The sequence below is a fragment of the Bombina bombina genome, chromosome 7 (genome assembly GCF_027579735.1).
Source record: "Bombina bombina isolate aBomBom1 chromosome 7, aBomBom1.pri, whole genome shotgun sequence".
NCBI lineage: Eukaryota > Metazoa > Chordata > Amphibia > Anura > Bombinatoridae > Bombina > Bombina bombina.
In genome coordinates, this window is record NC_069505.1 from 372,955,479 (window position 1) to 372,973,822 (window position 18,344).

The following is an 18,344-nucleotide window of genomic DNA, read 5'->3' on the forward strand; positions in this document are numbered from 1 at the left end:
CGGTAGCTCCATACCTAGACGACATTCTGATACAAGCTTCAAGCTTTCAAACTGCCAAATCTCATACAGAGTTAGTGCTGGCATTTCTAAGGTCACATGGATGGAAGGTGAACGAAAAGAAAAGTTCACTCGTTCCACTCACAAGAGTTCCCTTCCTGGGGACTCTTATAGATTCTGTAGAAATGAAGATTTACCTGACAGAGGACAGGCTATCAAGACTTCAAAGTGCTTGCCGCACTCTTCATTCCATTCAACACCCGTCAGTGGCTCAATGTATGGAGGTAATCGGCTTAATGGTAGCGGCAATGGACATAGTACCCTTTGCACGCTTACACCTCAGACCACTGCAACTGTGCATGCTAGGTCAGTGGAATGGGGATTACTCAGACTTATCCCCTTCTCTGAATCTGGATCAAGAGACCAGAAATTCTCTTCTATGGTGGCTTTCTCGGCCACACCTGTCCAGGGGGATGCCATTCAGCAGACCAGACTGGACAATTGTAACAACAGACGCCAGCCTTCTAGGTTGGGGTGCCGTCTGGAATTCCCTGAAGGCTCAGGGACTATGGAGTCAGGAGGAGAGTCTCCTGCCAATAAACATTCTGGAATTGAGAGCAGTTCTCAATGCCCTCCTGGCTTGGCCCCAGTTGACAACTCGGGGGTTCATCAGGTTTCAGTCGGACAACATCACGACTGTAGCTTACATCAACCATCAGGGAGGGACAAGAAGCTCCCTAGCTATGATGGAAGTATCAAAGATAATTCGCTGGGCAGAGTCTCACTCTTGCCACCTGTCAGCAATCCACATCCCGGGAGTGGAGAACTGGGAGGCGGATTTCTTAAGTCGTCAGACTTTTCATCCGGGGGAGTGGGAACTTCATCCGGAGGTCTTTGCCCAAATACTTCGACGTTGGGGCAAACCAGAGATAGATCTCATGGCGTCTCGACAGAACGCCAAGCTTCCTCGTTACGGGTCCAGATCCAGGGATCCAGGAGCAGTCCTGATAGATGCTCTGACAGCACCTTGGGACTTCAGGATGGCTTACGTGTTTCCACCCTTCCCGTTGCTTCCTCGATTGATAGCCAGAATCAAACAAGAGAGAGCATCAGTGATTCTAATAGCACCTGCGTGGCCACGCAGGACTTGGTATGCAGACCTGGTGGACATGTCATCCTGTCCGCCTTGGTCTCTACCTCTGAAACAGGACCTTCTGATACAGGGTCCCTTCAAACATCAAAATCTAACTTCTCTGAAGCTGACTGCTTGGAAATTGAACGCTTAATTTTATCAAGACGTGGGTTTTCTGAGTCAGTTATTAGTACCTTAATACAGACTAGGAAACCTGTTACCAGAAAGATTTACCATAAGATATGGCGTAAATACCTACATTGGTGTGAATCCAAAGGTTACTCTTGGAGTAAGGTTAGGATTCCTAGGATATTGTCTTTTCTACAAGAAGGTTTAGAAAAGGGTTTATCTGCTAGTTCATTAAAGGGACAGATCTCAGCTCTGTCCATTCTGTTACACAAACGTCTGTCAGAAGTTCCTGACGTCCAGGCTTTTTGTCAGGCTTTGGCCAGGATTAAGCCTGTGTTTAAAACTGTTGCTCCACCATGGAGTTTAAACCTTGTTCTTAATGTTTTACAGGGCGTTCCGTTTGAACCCCTTCATTCCATTGATATAAAGTTGTTATCTTGGAAAGTTCTATTTTTAATGGCTATTTCCTCGGCTCGAAGAGTCTCTGAATTATCAGCCTTACAATGTGATTCTCCTTATTTGATTTTTCATTCGGATAAGGTAGTCCTGCGTACTAAACCTGGGTTCTTACCTAAGGTAGTTACTAACAGGAATATCAATCAAGAGATTGTTGTTCCTTCTTTATGCCCAAATCCTTCTTCAAAGAAGGAACGTCTACTGCACAACCTGGATGTAGTCCGGGCTCTAAAATTTTACTTGCAGGCAACTAAGGAATTCCGACAAACGTCTTCTCTGTTTGTCATTTACTCTGGGCAGAGGAGAGGTCAAAAAGCTTCCGCTACCTCTCTTTCTTTTTGGCTTCGTAGCATAATTCGTTTAGCTTATGAGACTGCTGGACAGCAGCCCCCTGAAAGAATTACAGCTCATTCTACTAGAGCTGTGGCTTCCACTTGGGCCTTCAAGAATGAGGCCTCTGTTGAACAGATTTGCAAGGCTGCAACTTGGTCTTCGCTTCATACTTTTTCCAAATTTTACAAATTTGACACCTTTGCTTCATCGGAGGCTATTTTTGGGAGAAAGGTTCTTCAGGCAGTGGTTCCTTCTGTATAAAGAGTCTGCCTATCCCTCCCGTCATCCGTGTACTTTTGCTTTGGTATTGGTATCCCAGAAGTAATGATGACCCGTGGACTGATCACACTTAACAGAAGAAAACATAATTTATGCTTACCTGATAAATTCCTTTCTTCTGTAGTGTGATCAGTCCACGGCCCGCCCTGTTTTTAAGGCAGGTAAATATTTTTTAATTTATACTCCAGTCACCACTTCACCCTTGGCTTTTCCTTTCTCGTTGGTCCTTGGTCGAATGACTGGGAGTGAGGTAGGGGGGAGGAGCTATATGCAGCTCTGCTGGGTGAATCCTCTTGCACTTCCTGTAGGGGAGCAGTTAATATCCCAGAAGTAATGATGACCCGTGGACTGATCACACTACAGAAGAAAGGAATTTATCAGGTAAGCATAAATTATGTTTTTGTTAGCGAGCCTTAAATTAAAGGGAAAGTATACAACAATTTTCATATAACTGCATGTAATAGACACTACTATAAAGAATAATATGCACAGATACTGATCTAAAAATCCTGTATAAAACTGTTTAACAACTTACTTAGAAGCTCCAAGTTTAGCTCTGTTCAAAAGGTTAGCTGCAATACCTACTAAAAGTGGGTGTATAGCAAATAAAACAGACACTCCACCCTCCCCCCCCCCTTCCTCTGCATATGAAAAGACGCTTTACACAAACCGGAGCAAGCTGGAGTAGGTATACATCAGTATTCTCCTAAAACTTTGGGGCTTGGTTAGGAGTCTGAAAATCAGGGCAATGTTATTTAAAAATAAGCAAAATATTATGTTTATTTTTTAAAAAAAAAAAAAAACCTGTATGGGCTAAATAAATGGATCATCTACAAAACATTTATGCAAAGAAAAATCTAGAATATAATGTCCCTTTAATGTGATCTCAGCTGTCACACCATGATTAATATGTTCTGATTTTTAAATTGGATACTCTTTTGTTGGTTTGTATATGACTATATGGGTAGATCTCCTCCATTATCGGTTTCCATCAGCTGGAATCTGAATTACACTTTTGATGCTTGCTGCTTTAATCCTGATGTGCCTGTAATGGTGGCCATGATCAAATATCTATGAAATGTTATGCTAATTCTCAGAAGCTGCAATATTATGTTTACCTAGTTTTAAGTTTCTAGTTTAATTTTTGTGGGGTGAGGGGTGTCACCTTTGTTTTTCTTTATATGAATTTGTTTGCTTGTATTGTTTCAATTTTGTATTTTAGAACATATTTGTCTTGAGAAAGGCCCAAATAGGGGCCGAAACGTTGATAATCAAACTTTTATCTCTATGAATTGGAAATTAAAACTTATTGATGTAAAAATCCTGTGAGTGCCATCCTAAGAGAATATATATATATATATATATATGTATGAGTAGAATGTACCCACTCAGTATGTCTCAGTGGAAACGAGCGTTACTCCCAAGAATGTGCTAGTCGAATATTTAAAGATAATGTAAGGCAGCTATTAGGGACAAAATACTTAACTATAGACAAAATCTAAGTTAACTATAAGAAAATATGGTACAGAGGGTTAACAGCGCTTACAAATCTTCCTAAATATATGAACAAACGTGAGTCTCTGGTGAGAAAATAGTATATAAAGTCCATATATATACACACTCACTGGCCACTTTATTAGGTACACCTTGCTACCGGGTTGGAACCCCTTTTTGCTTTCAGAACTTCCTTAATTGTTTGTTTCATAGATTCAACAAGGAAACATTCTTTAGAGATTTTGATCCATATTGACATGATAGCATCACGCAGTTGCTGCAGATTTGTCGGCTGCACATCCATGATGTAAATCTCCCATTCCACCACATCCCAAAGGTGCTCTATTTGATTGAGATCAGGGGTGACTGTGGAGGCCATTGGAGTACAGTGAACTCATTATCATGTTCAAGAAATCAGTTTGAGATGATTTGAGCTTTGTGACATGGTGCATTATTTTGCTGGAAGTAGCCATCAGAAGATGGGTACTTTGTAGTCATAAAGGGATGAACATGGTCAGCAACAATACTCATGTAGGCTGTGGTGTTTAAATAATGCTAAATTGGTACTAAGGGGCCCAAAGTGTGCCAAGAAAATATCCACCACACCATTACACCACCAGCCCAAAACGTTGATACAAGGCAGAATAGATCCATGCGTTTATGTTGTTTATGCCAAATTCTGACCCAACTATCTGAATGTTGCAGCTAAAATCGAGACTCATCAGACCAGGCAACATTTTTCCAATCTTCTATTGCCCAATTTTGGTGAGCCTGTGTAAATTGTAGCCTCAGTTTCCTGTTCTTAGTTGACAGGAGTGGCACCCGGTCTTTTATGGTCTTCTGCTGCTGTAGCCCATCTGCTTCAAGGTTCAATGTGTTGTGCATTCAGAGATGGTATTCTGCATACCTTGGTTGTAACAAGTGGTTATTTGAGTTACTGTTGCCTTTCTAGCATCTCAAACCAGTCTCCCTATTCTCTTCTGACCTCTGACCTCAACAAGGCATTTTCATCCACACAACTGCCGCTCACTGGATATTTTCTCTTTTTTGGACCATTCTCTGTAAACCCTAGAGATGGTTGTGGGTGAAAATCCCAGTAGATCAGCAGTTTTTTAAATATTCAGACCAGCCCATCTGGCACCAACAATCATGCCACATTCAAAGTCACTTAAATTCCCTTTCTTCCCCATTCTGATGCTCGGTTTGAACTTCAGCAAGTCGTCTTCACCACGTCTAGATGCCTAAATGCATTGAGTTGGTGCCATGTGATTGGCTTATTAGCAACTTGTGTTACCAAGCAATTAAACAAGTGTACCTAATAATATGACCGGTCAGTGTGTATATATATATATATATATATATATATATATATAATTATTATTATTATTTTTTACACACATGCATATTCAAGATAGTATGCATGTTCTTTTTATACATATACAAGCGTTACAGGAAGAGCATACAAATTTAAACGTTCCAATTTACTTCTGTTATCAAACTTCTTTCATTCTCTCTCTTTCATTCTCAAACATGAAGCAGCAATTCACTACTGGACCTAGTCAGCCAATGACAAGAGATAACTAGAGACAACTGTGTCCCTGGAGTGCAAAACAACACACACACACATTTTGCTTCAAATGTTCTTAAAATATATTTATTTTAATTTCCCTTTACTTTGCCATTTTTACATTCTTTCTATACCATCGGCTCTACTACATAGCAGCAAGCACTATCTACAGCTCATGCTCAGTGAGCTCTACCTGTGACATAACAGACACTCATGGACAAAAGTGTATTCATATCTTATTGCTGCATGCTCCCTGAATGCCTTGTATTACCTGGAAATGGGGTGTGAAAAAAATGTTTGTTTTAGAATACAAAATAATTTGCTAGATTACAAGTGGAGCACTGAATAATGGCACACCCGCAAAAGCAAGTGGCTGGTTATTGCTACCGCTAGCTCACGGTAGCAATAAGCGCTCAGAAAATTACCCACAAATCCAATCTCTGGTTAATTTTCTAAAAGTGCCCCAAATTCCCTCAAAATAGAGTGCATTGTAGTTTTTGTATGTGTAAAATTGTCGGGGGTCTATTTACATTGCGGTCTATGGAAACGGTGTTTCCCCAGTAATTATATATGTATATGATTATAAACATATATTTGTATGTTAGTATGTGTATATACACATATTAACACATAAATATATATGTATATAATCATATACATTATATTTACAAGTGCTGCCATCACAATTTACCCCCTTTGATGCACAAGATTCTGATGCATCTCTGAACGAGGCTCCCATCGGAGCCTATGGAAGCTCTTGTGTTAACTTGTAATACCAGCGTACATTAGCGTGCGCTTGTATTTTACATTGAAGCACTAATATCGCTTTTTTTTTAGCGCTCCACTTGTAATCTGGCCATAAATGTATATGTTGTATACTTCTGTGTCCCTTTAATGGTATACTTATTGACTAATAACAAATAAAGAAATAAAAGATAAATGCAGATAGATTTTCTCTTCTCCTGCTAGGCTTTGTGACTAAATGCATTCAGCTGTATGAGACCACAGTAGTTCGACACGGACTGATGCTTGTTGGGCCCACTGGCTCTGGAAAATCACAGGTGAGATTTTTGTTTGTATATTTATTAAATTTGTTTTGTGTCTCTGTATAAAGGGCTGAGATTCCTTATTGGATATTTGTGCAGTTACACTAATATTTTTGTTTCCTCTTTGAAAGTCACAGTGATCTAAAAGAGACTGCAAACCAAATTTGCATCCTTCTGCATCAATTTGTCCAGCTTTACTAGCCCTTTGTTATTATTTATTATTATTATTATTATTATTATTAATATTATTATATTGTCTAATCATCATGTCTCGTTATGTCAAAGCTAACAAGATTGTCTCATTTTTTATTTTTGTTTTATTTGTCTTTAACTGTTTTCAAGTTTTCTTTTGTCCATATGTTAGAGTGGACTGTTTTACGGTGCAATTTTGTTTTTTCAATTTGCTTGTTCTGTAAGGTTTTGAAAACATTTTGTGAATGAGAATAAAAGTCAGTTAAGTATTTAGACACTTAACAAAAGCATCTATTAAAGTGCTCCACAACGCATACATCACACCTAAACTATTCCATAAATGGAAGCATGACACATCAGGCCTATGCCCAAAGTGCTGGAATGCCAACCCAAACATTTTACACATGATGTGTCAATGCCCAAGATTGGCAAAATTTTGGGGGATGACACGGAGATGGCTGGAGAGGAGTACCGGGGAAAAGGTTAGCTTGACACCTGAAATGGTGATACTCCTACATACACAAGACAAGATCCAAAAGCACAGCAACTGCATACACAATGTAATCTTACACGCCAGGAAACTGATTCTCCAACAATGGCTGGCACAGACACCACCTCACATAACCCAACTCAAGGAAGGATTGAGAAAACAGATGATATGTGAACAAATAGACACTCAGGGAGACATCACAAGGAGAACAAAGAAGTTCATGACCAAATGGGAACCACTCATTAACACACTAGGTATCCACCATCAGAAACAGGTCATTTATCCTTTTAAGGATACGGAATACATATTAAATGCACAATTGAGAGGACAATGGAACATTTTCACATAGTATCAAATCAGCTAAGAGAGGCTAAGGATAGCCCTTAGAGGAGGGAGATGGGAGAGCTCTGGGGGCGGTGCCTGGAGGAGAGACGGCTTGCAATATTCTGAGAGAACAATGAAAGAACACAGACTAAGGGACAGGAGAGAGGGGAAGGTAAAATGAAGAAAGTTTTAACATTATGGAACTTCCAGTACAAATATCTCCGCAGCAGAGAGAGAGGATTGGAGAGGAAGGAGCTTAGTGAGCCACACAGTTTACCCCACAATTTAGGGTCTGGTTGGTAGTGAGGGAGAGGCAGGAGGTGAGGGAGAAAGGAGAGAATAAAAGGAAAAAAACCCAGTGTGACCGAAGTGATGAAAATTATGGATATACTGTTATGCTGAAAGTTTGTGTAACTATTGTTTTCTTGTGATCAATGTTTATGGTTGATTTGTCACTGAAAGTTGCACTGGAATGAATAAATAAAGTATTTAAAAAACAAAAACAAAAGCATCACGATGAGTTGTGTTATTAGTAACAACTTTAAAAGGACATGATACCCATATGCAGCTAAACTGAAAAAAAAGCTGCCATGAAAATATCACTTAAAAATATTTATGTAAAAAGAAAGATATTTTACCTCAAAATCTCTTCAGCTCCCAATAGTAAGTGCCCTGTGAATAACTGTCCTTTAGCTATTATCAGCATGTTGAAAAACAAACAAACAGCTTCATCAGTGCTGATGTCATATTAATGTGATCTCATAAGATTTCACTAAATAACATGACTGTGCTGCACATGCCAGATGCATGCTCCCTAGCAAGTCCTGGGACTAGCATCCTGATTGGCTGCTTAAGATAACTTTACAATGAGATGTGGCTACTGGGGAAATGTTGAGGTAAAATATCTTCCTTTTTTACATAGAGATGTTCAGGTGATCATTTCTAGTCAGCTTTTTACAGCTATGCTGCAGCACTTTCAATTGCTTCAGCATGTTGGCATCATGTCCCTTTAAGGCTAGGCTATATTCTTAAATGGCAAACCAATAAAGGGGTCTGGTCTGGGTGAGGTTGTGTACATATTACTATAAAAATGTGAATAATATTGGATTCATATTTTAGATTTGAATTGTTTTAGGTATTATGTGCTAATTTCCAACACACTGTTTTTATTTTTTCAGTGCTACAAGGTTTTGGCTTCAGCTATGACATCTCTCAAAGGGCTCCCCTCAGTCAGTGGTGGAACATATGAGACTGTCCACTACTATGTCCTAAATCCCAAATCCATTACTATGGGTCAGCTATATGGAGAATTTGACCTGTTGACCCACGAATGGTAAATGTATCAGACTATTGCATGTTTTGTATCCTGGTCCTTATAGAGCACACAACACACACTATGACAGGTTATATCAAAACATTAAGGGGTTGCGTTCTCATTAGTAGGGTCTTGAGTAATTTTCATAATCCCTTCTTTACAAAACAGGTGGTTGGTTCATAGAACATACTTCCAATAGAGGGGATAAGGACAAAGACTGTAAGGGAATCCAAGAGTGTCTGAGATATGCTGGTATATGCACAAGGAAATCCTAAGAATACATTTAGCTTACACTTCAGAAGGAAATATAGGCACACAAATGGTATTCTGGTTCTTTAAATATCAAAATCTATCTTCCTACAAGAGTCATGTGATTTGTTTGAATGTATAGGACGGATGGGATCCTCTCTTCACTAATCAGAAGTGGCGCCTCCTCCACGGATCCAGACAAGAAGTGGTACATGTTTGATGGACCAGTAGATGCTGTTTGGATTGAAAATATGAATACTGTCCTGGATGACAACAAGAAATTATGTCTGAGCTCAGGGGAAATAATAAAACTTACAGAGGTACTTCTCGCCAACTTTTCTAAAACATGCAACATTCCTGGCATATATATATATATATATAAAAACTTACTTAGAAACCCACAATGTAAAAGGTTTCAATTCACCTCACAAACGGTCAAAAGCTTTTTATTGATTTCAATAAAAGACAAATATAAATTATTTTTATTCAACAAACTCACTTTAAACACAATAAGGAACCAAAATATTTTCGGAAAATGTTTACTACACACTATCACAGTTCTGGACTCACCAAAAAGAGAGGAGTTAGCATTCTACTTAATACATCTCTTCCCTTTACCTTAACACAAATCACTAAAGACACAGAAGGCAGGTTCCTAGGCCTAGTTAGTCTTCTCTATGGGAGACCGATCACCCTAATCAATGTGTATGCTCCAAACACAGACCAAATCCCCTTTTTTTAAAAATATGTTTAACAAAGTACTAGATATCGCCAAAGGCCCTGTCTTCATTGCAGTGGACTTTAACACACCACAACAGCCATCTAAAGATAGTTTGAACCCTAAGATTCAAATCATAAAAAAGTTACACCCACACTATGGAGAGGACTGAAAGATCTGAACCTTTATGACACCTGGCGCTTCATACACCCAGACAAAGGAGACTTTACCTTTTCCTCACACCCTAATTAAATACACAGTAGAATCAATTTGGTCTTCACTAACTAATAAGGTTTATCCTTTGTAAACAGATGTGATATCTCCCCTACAGCTTGGTCGGATCATGCCACAGTAAAACAAATTTACATGGCATAACACCCCCACAACACTGTATCTCTGGACATAAGATGACACCCTCCTAGATAACGCAACAGCACTAACCAATCTCACTAACATTATCACAGAATACTTCCAACACAATTCTGGCTCAGTTGATAGCACACAGACAGTTTGGGAAGCACACAAATGCGTATTGAGAGGACAGCTCATGAAGCTCAAAGCCCAATACCAAGAAGCACACTGCAAAACTTACAAAGAACTTACTGAAAAAATGTACCCGCTTAGATTACGCACACAAACAAGCCCCCACAGACCTTATCACTGCTACTAACCTGTAAAAGGCAAGAGAAGAATTAGACCATTCCCTACACATAGAACATCAAACTCTGCAATGCAAAACCAATAGCATGTTCTATTTTGAAAGTAATATAACCGGTAAACTATTAGCCAGAGCTTTAAAAAAAAAAAAAAAAAAAAGCCTGAAATCATACATCTGCGAAATCCATCAACCAAACAAAACCACCCTCAAGACTACAAATGATATTCTAAATTAATTTCATGAATATTATACCACTTTATATAACCTTCATAACGAGACTCCCACACATGATCTTCACGCCAAAATGCTATCATATATCAATAAATGCCATTTGCCAAGTCTGACATAAGAACAAATACAAACCCTAAACAACCCAATTTCCAATCAAGAAACTTTGTCTGCAGTCAAAACATTAAAGAATGAGAAAAGTCCAGTCCCAGATGGATTTTCTCCAAAATACTACCAAACATTCTCCTCAATATTATCTCCATACAACCCTTCCCCACCCTCCATGCTTGAAGCTCAGGTAGTATTAATCTGTAAGCCTGGCAAACCGCCCACAATACCAGCAAACTTCCACCCTATATCCCTACTAAACGTAGATGTCAAATTGTTTGCAAGAATACTAGCAACCCGCATTAACACAGTGTTACCTAATATCAACCAGGCTGGTTGCATGACCCAAAGAGAAGCAAGAGACAACACCACTAAAATAATTCACCTTATGAAATTTGCCGCTTCTCACCAACTTCCCTCTGTATTAATTTCAATGGATGCAGAAAAAAGCTTTTGATGGGCTAAATTGGTTATTCCTTAAAACCACACTTTGTAAATTTTGTAGGGAAAATATTCACCTTATACAATAACCCGCAGGCATCTATTAAATTAAATGGATCATTATCCCACCCCTTTCACATTTCAAATGATGCGAGACAAGGTTGTCCCCTCTCACCCATTTTTGTCCTCGCCATAGAAACCCTTGATTCTATCATTAGGAACACAACATATATTACAGGTATCCCAATCAATGAGCAAGAATATAAAATTACATTGTCCGTAGACAATATTTTTTTCAACTAATCCTACAACATCAATCCCCTCCCTGATGCAAATATTGCATACCTATGGCACCTACTCTGATTTTAAAATCAATATTTCTAAGTCTGAATTACACAGTATAGCCCTAAATAGTACAGACCTAAACGTAATACAGAACCAATTTAATTTCATCACCAAACCAAACACAATCAAATAACTAGGCGTCTATGTCTCGCCTCATCAGGCAACATTGATTGATCTAAATCACACAGCCATAAGGAACAATATTCAAAACATGGGGATGTGATGGAATTTTCTGATATTTGTGTCCCATATTTGTACTGCATTAATCCTGCCTAGCCATGTAAGAGGTTTGGTACTCCATGGCTAGGCAGGATTAATGCAGTACAAATATGGGACACAAATATCAGAAAATTCCATCACATCCCCATCATACCCTCCCCACTAACCCCTCTAATCAATAACGTTCCCCCTATGATCACAGATACACACTGTCTCTAAGTTTACTATACACGTCTCAATACCATTTTCTAAACTCTTACACAAAGGGAAACTTAAACCATATACCGAAATGATAGAAATACTAGGGCTCACTTCTTATAACTGGTACATATATCTTCAATTATCCCATTTTCTCTCGACCTACCTTCGAAAATCACACTAACTAGTTTTGAAACCCTCTGTTACCAACCTAACCCACAAAAAGGACTCCTATCCCTAACACATAAACACATTTTATTAACCTATGCTACTTCCCTACCCTCTTGCGTAAACAAATAGGAGAAAGATATTGATCAACACATAACCCAAGCCGACTGAATGAAAATATTTTTATCCATGAGTAAAGCATTGTCCTCGGTACACACCTTAGAATGAACACCAAATTTCTATGCAGATGGTACTACATGCCAGTCAGCTTACACAATCTATTCCCTAACTACTCTTGCAAATGTTGGAGAGGATGCACTACAGACGGCACGCCAACACATATCTGGTGGTCATGTCCAGTTGCTCAAGCTTTTTGGCTATCTATCAAAACTAATATTGAAAAGGTATTATCCCTGCCCCTCCCATTTGACATTTGGACACTACTATTCAACAAATTCCCCAACATTAAATGTAAACTGAGATACACTCTATTAACTATAATGACTAACTCTGCAAAAAAAGTTAATACTCCAAAAATGGAAGAAGCCCAATCTACCATCTGTCGCACTCTGGAGAGATACTGTAACGTACGCAGTCCAAATGGTAAAATATAATTTCTCCAACATAGGTGTGTCCGGTCCACGGCGTCATCCTTACTTGTGGGATATTCTCTTCCCCAACAGGAAATGGCAAAGAGCCCAGCAAAGCTGGTCACATGATCCCTCCTAGGCTCCGCCTACCCTAGTCATTCTCTTTGCCGTTGCACCGGCAACATCTCCACGGAGATGGTTAAGAGTTTTTTTGGTGTTTAAATGTAGTTTTTATTCTTCAATCAAGTGTTTGTTATTTTAAAATAGTGCTGGTATGTACTATTTACTCTGAAACAGAAAAGAGATGAAGATTTCTGTTTGTAAGAGGAAGATGATTTTAGCAAACGTTACTAAAATCGATTGCTGTTTCCACACAGGACTGTTGAGATGAAGTAACTTCAGTTGGGGGAAGCAGTTGGCAGACTTTTCTGCCTGAGGTATGACTGGCCACATTTCTAACAAGACTTTGTAATGCTGGAAGGCTGTCATTTTCCCTATGGGGACCGGTAAGCCATTTTCTTAGATTAAGTAAAAGAATAAAGGGCTTTATAAGGGCTTAAAAAACTGGTAGACATTTTTCTGGGCTAAAACGATTACTTTGCTAAGCATATTTGGCAGATTATAACTCTTTATAGTTATTATAATCTTGGGGATTGTTGTTAAAAAACGGCAGGCACTGTATGGACACCTTTTTCAGATGGGGGCCTTCTCTAGTCATAGGCAGAGCCTCATTTTCGCGCCACTAATGCGCAGTTGTTTTTGGAAAGCAAGGCATGCAGATGCATGTGTGAGGAGCTAAGAACCACTGAAAAAGCTTATAGAAGGCGTCATTTGGTATCGTATTCCCCTCTGGGCTTGGTTGGGTCTCAGCAAAGCAGATTCCTGGGACTGTATAGGGGTTAAATGTAAAAACGGCTCCGGTTCCGTTATTTTAAGGGTTAAAGCTTTCAAATTTAGTGTGCAATACTTTTAAGGCTTTAAGACACTGTGGTGAAATTTTGGTGAATTTTGAACAATTCCTTCATGCTTTTTCGCATATTCAGTAATAAAGCGTGTTCTGTTTAAAATTTAAAGTGACAGTAACGGTTTTATTTTAAAACGTTTTTTGTGCTTTGTTGACAAGTTTAAGCCTGTTTAACATGTCTGAACCAGCAGATAAGCGATGTTCTATATGTATGAAAGCCAATGTGTCTCCCCATTTAAATATATGTGATAATTGTGACATAGTGTCCAAACAAAGTAGGGACAATGATGCCACAGATAATAATATTGCCCAAGATGATTCTTCAAATGAGGGGAGTAAGCATGGTACTGCATCATCCCCTTCTGTGTCTACACCAGTTTTGCCCACACAAGAGGCCCCTAGTACATCTAGTGCGCCAATAATTATTACCATGCAACAATTAACGGCTGTTATGGATAATTATATTGCAAATATTTTATCTAAAATGCCTACTTATCAGAGAAAGCGCGATTGCTCTGTTTTAAACACTGGAAAGCAAGAGGACGCTGATGATAACGTTTCTGACATACCCTCACACCAATCTGAAGGGGCCAGGAGGGAGGTTTTGTCTGAGGGAGAAATTTCAGATTCAGGAAAAATTTCTCAACAAGCTGAACCTGATGTTGTAACATTTAAATTTAAATTAGAACATCTCCGCGCACTGCTTAAGGAGGTATTATCTACTCTGGATGATTGTGACAATTTGGTCATTCCAGAGAAATTATGTAAGATGGACAAGTTCCTAGAGGTTCCGGTGCCCCCCGATGCTTTTCCTATACCCAAGCGGGTGGCGGACATAGTAAATAAGGAGTGGGAAAGGCCCGGCATACCTTTTGTTCCTCCCCCTATATTTAAGAAATTATTTCCTATAGTCGACCCCAGAAAGGACTTATGGCAGACAGTCCCTAAGGTCGAGGGGGCGGTCTCTACTCTAAACAAACGCACTACTATTCCCATAGAAGATAGTTGTGCTTTCAAAGATCCTATGGATAAAAAATTAGAGGGTTTGCTTAAAAAGATGTTTGTTCAGCAAGGTTACCTTCTACAACCAATTTCATGCATTGTTCCTGTCACTACGGCAGCGTGTTTCTGGTTCGAAGAACTAGAAAAGTCGCTCAATAAAGAATCTTCGTATGAGGAGGTTATGGACAGAGTTCAAGCACTTAAATTGGCTAACTCTTTTATTCTAGATGCCGCTTTGCAACTAGCTAGATTAGCGGCAAAAAATTCAGGGTTTGCTATCGTGGCGCGCAGAGCGCTTTGGCTAAAGTCTTGGTCAGCGGATGTGTCTTCCAAGACAAAATTGCTTAACATCCCTTTCAAGGGTAAAACACTGTTTGGTCCTGATTTGAAAGAGATTATTTCAGACATCACCGGGGGAAAGGGCCACGCCCTTCCTCAGGATAGGTCTTTTAAGGCTAAAAATAAGCCTAATTTTCGTCCCTTTCGCAGAAACGGACCAGCCTCTACTTCTACATCCTCTAAGCAAGAGGGTAATTCTTCTCAACCCAAACCAGCCTGGAGACCGATGCAAGGCTGGAACAAGGGTAAGCAGGCCAAGAAGCCTGCCACTGCTACCAAAACAGCATGAAGGGATGGCCCCCGATCCGGGACCGGATCTGGTGGGGGGCAGACTTTCTCTCTTTGCTCAGGCCTGGGCAAGAGATGTTCAGGATCCTTGGGCACTAGAAATAGTTTCTCAAGGTTATCTCCTGGAATTCAAGGAACTACCCCCAAGGGGAAGGTTCCACAGGTCTCAATTATCTTCAAACCAAATAAAAAGACAGGCATTCTTACATTGTGTAGAAGACCTGTTAAAGATGGGAGTAATTCATCCAGTTCCAATAGGAGAACAAGGGATGGGGTTTTACTCCAACCTGTTCATAGTTCCCAAAAAAGAGGGAACATTCAGACCAATTTTAGATCTCAAGATCCTAAACAAATTTCTCAGGGTCCCATCGTTCAAAATGGAAACCATTCGAACGATCCTTCCTACCATCCAGGAAGGTCAATTTATGACCACGGTGGATTTAAAGGATGCGTACCTACATATTCCTATCCACAAGGAACATCATCAGTTCCTAAGGTTCGCTTTTCTGGACAAGCATTACCAGTTTGTGGCACTTCCATTCGGATTAGCCACTGCTCCGAGAATTTTCACAAAGGTACTAGGGTCCCTTCTAGCGGTTCTAAGACCAAGGGGCATTGCAGTAGTACCGTACTTGGACGACATCCTGATTCAAGCGTCGTCTCTGTCAAAAGCAAAGGCTCATACGGACATCGTCCTAGCCTTTCTCAGATCTCACGGATGGAAAGTGAACATAGAAAAAAGTTCTCTTTCCCCGTCAACAAGAGTTCCCTTCTTGGGAACAATAATAGACTCCTTAGAAATGAGGATTTTTCTGACAGAGGTCAGAAAATCAAAACTTCTAAGCTCTTGTCAAGTACTTCATTCTGTTCTTCGTCCTTCCATAGCGCAGTGCATGGAAGTAATAGGATTGATGGTTGCAGCAATGGACATAGTTCCTTTTGCACGAATTCATCTAAGACCATTACAACTGTGCATGCTCAGACAGTGGAATGGGGATTATACAGACTTGTCTCCGACGATTCAAGTAGATCAAAGGACCAGAGATTCACTCCGTTGGTGGCTGATCCTGGACAACCTGTCACAGGGAATGAGCTTCCGCAGACCAGAGTGGGTCATTGTCACGACCGACGCCAGTCTGGTGGGCTGGGGCGCGGTCTGGGAACCCCTGAAAGCTCAGGGTCTATGGTCTCGGGAAGAATCTCTTCTCCCGATAAACATTCTGGAACTGAGAGCGATATTCAATGCTCTCAAAGCTTGGCCTCATCTAGCAAAGGCCAAATTCATAAGGTTTCAATCAGACAACATGACGACAGTTGCATATATCAACCATCAGGGGGGAACAAGGAGTTCCCTGGCGATGGAGGAAGTGACCAAGATAATTCAATGGGCGGAGGATCACTCCTGCCACTTGTCTGCAATCCACATCCCAGGAGTGGAAAATTGGGAAGCGGATTTTCTGAGTCGTCAGACATTCCATCCGGGGGAGTGGGAACTCCATCCGGAAATCTTTGCCCAAATAACTCGATTATGGGGCATTCCAGACATGGATCTGATGGCCTCTCGTCAGAACTTCAAGGTTCCTTGTTACGGGTCCAGATCCAGGGATCCCAAGGCGACTCTAGTAGATGCACTAGTAGCACCTTGGACCTTCAACCTAGCTTATGTATTCCCACCGTTTCCTCTCATTCCCAGGCTGGTAGCCAGGATCAATCAGGAGAGGGCTTTGGTGATCTTGATAGCTCCTGCGTGGCCACGCAGGACTTGGTATGCAGACCTGGTGAATATGTCATCGGCTCCACCATGGAAGCTACCTTTGAGACAGGACCTTCTTGTTCAAGGTCCATTCGAACATCCGAATCTGGTTTCCCTCCAACTGACTGCTTGGAGATTGAACGCTTGATTTTATCAAAGCGTGGGTTTTCAGATTCTGTAATAGATACTCTGATTCAGGCTAGAAAGCCTGTAACTAGAAAAATTTTCCATAAGATATGGAAAAAATATATCTGTTGGTGTGAATCTAAAGGATTCCCATGGAACAAGATAAAAATTCCTAAGATTCTATCCTTTCTACAAGAAGGTTTGGAGAAAGGATTATCTGCAAGTTCTCTGAAGGGACAGATCTCTGCGTTATCTGTTTTATTTCACAAAAGGCTGGCAGCTGTGCCAGACGTTCAAGCGTTTGTTCAGGCTCTGGTTAGAATCAAGCCTGTTTACAGACCTTTGACTCCTCCCTGGAGTCTTAATCTAGTTCTTTCAGTTCTTCAAGGGGTTCCGTTTGAACCCTTACATTCCGTAGATATTAAGTTATTATCTTGGAAAGTTTTGTTTTTGGTTGCAATTTCTTCTGCTAGAAGAGTTTCTGAGTTATCTGCTCTGCAGTGTTCTCCGCCCTATCTGGTGTTCCATGCAGATAAGGTGGTTTTGCGTACTAAGCCTGGTTTTCTTCCGAAAGTTGTTTCCAACAAAAATATTAACCAGGAGATAGTTGTACCTTCTTTATGTCCGAATCCAGTTTCAAAGAAGGAACATTTGTTACACAATTTGGACGTAGTCCGTGCTCTAAAATTCTATTTAGAGGCCACTAAAGATTTCAGACAAACATCTTCTTTGTTTGTTGTTTATTCTGGTAAAAGGAGAGGTCAAAAAGCAACTTCTACCTCTCTTTCTTTTTGGCTTAAAAGCATTATCCGATTGGCTTATGAGACTGCCGGACAGCAGCCTCCTGAAAGAATCACAGCTCATTCCACTAGGGCTGTGGCTTCCACATGGGCCTTCAAGAACGAGGCTTCTGTTGATCAGATATGTAAGGCAGCGACTTGGTCTTCACTGCACACTTTTGCCAAATTTTACAAATTTGATACTTTTGCTTCTTCGGAGGCTATTTTTGGGAGAAAGGTTTTGCAAGCCGTGGTGCCTTCCATTTAGGTGACCTGATTTGCTCCCTCTCTTCATCCGTGTCCTAAAGCTTTGGTATTGGTTCCCACAAGTAAGGATGACGCCGTGGACCGGACACACCTATGTTGGAGAAAACAGAATTTATGTTTACCTGATAAATTACTTTCTCCAACGGTGTG

General features: G+C 40.3%; 1 protein-coding gene across 1 annotated transcript in view; it reads left to right on the top strand.

Moving 5' to 3' along the window:
• Positions 1–18,344, top strand: part of DNAH1 (dynein axonemal heavy chain 1) — a 691,978-nt gene that overhangs the window by 450,624 nt on the left and 223,010 nt on the right. Inside the window, exons 36-38 of the mRNA XM_053721084.1 lie at positions 6,357–6,448; positions 8,618–8,772; positions 9,146–9,323. Of these exons, the coding sequence (XP_053577059.1) occupies positions 6,357–6,448; positions 8,618–8,772; positions 9,146–9,323 (425 nt within the window). The remainder of the gene's footprint in view (positions 1–6,356; positions 6,449–8,617; positions 8,773–9,145; positions 9,324–18,344) is intronic.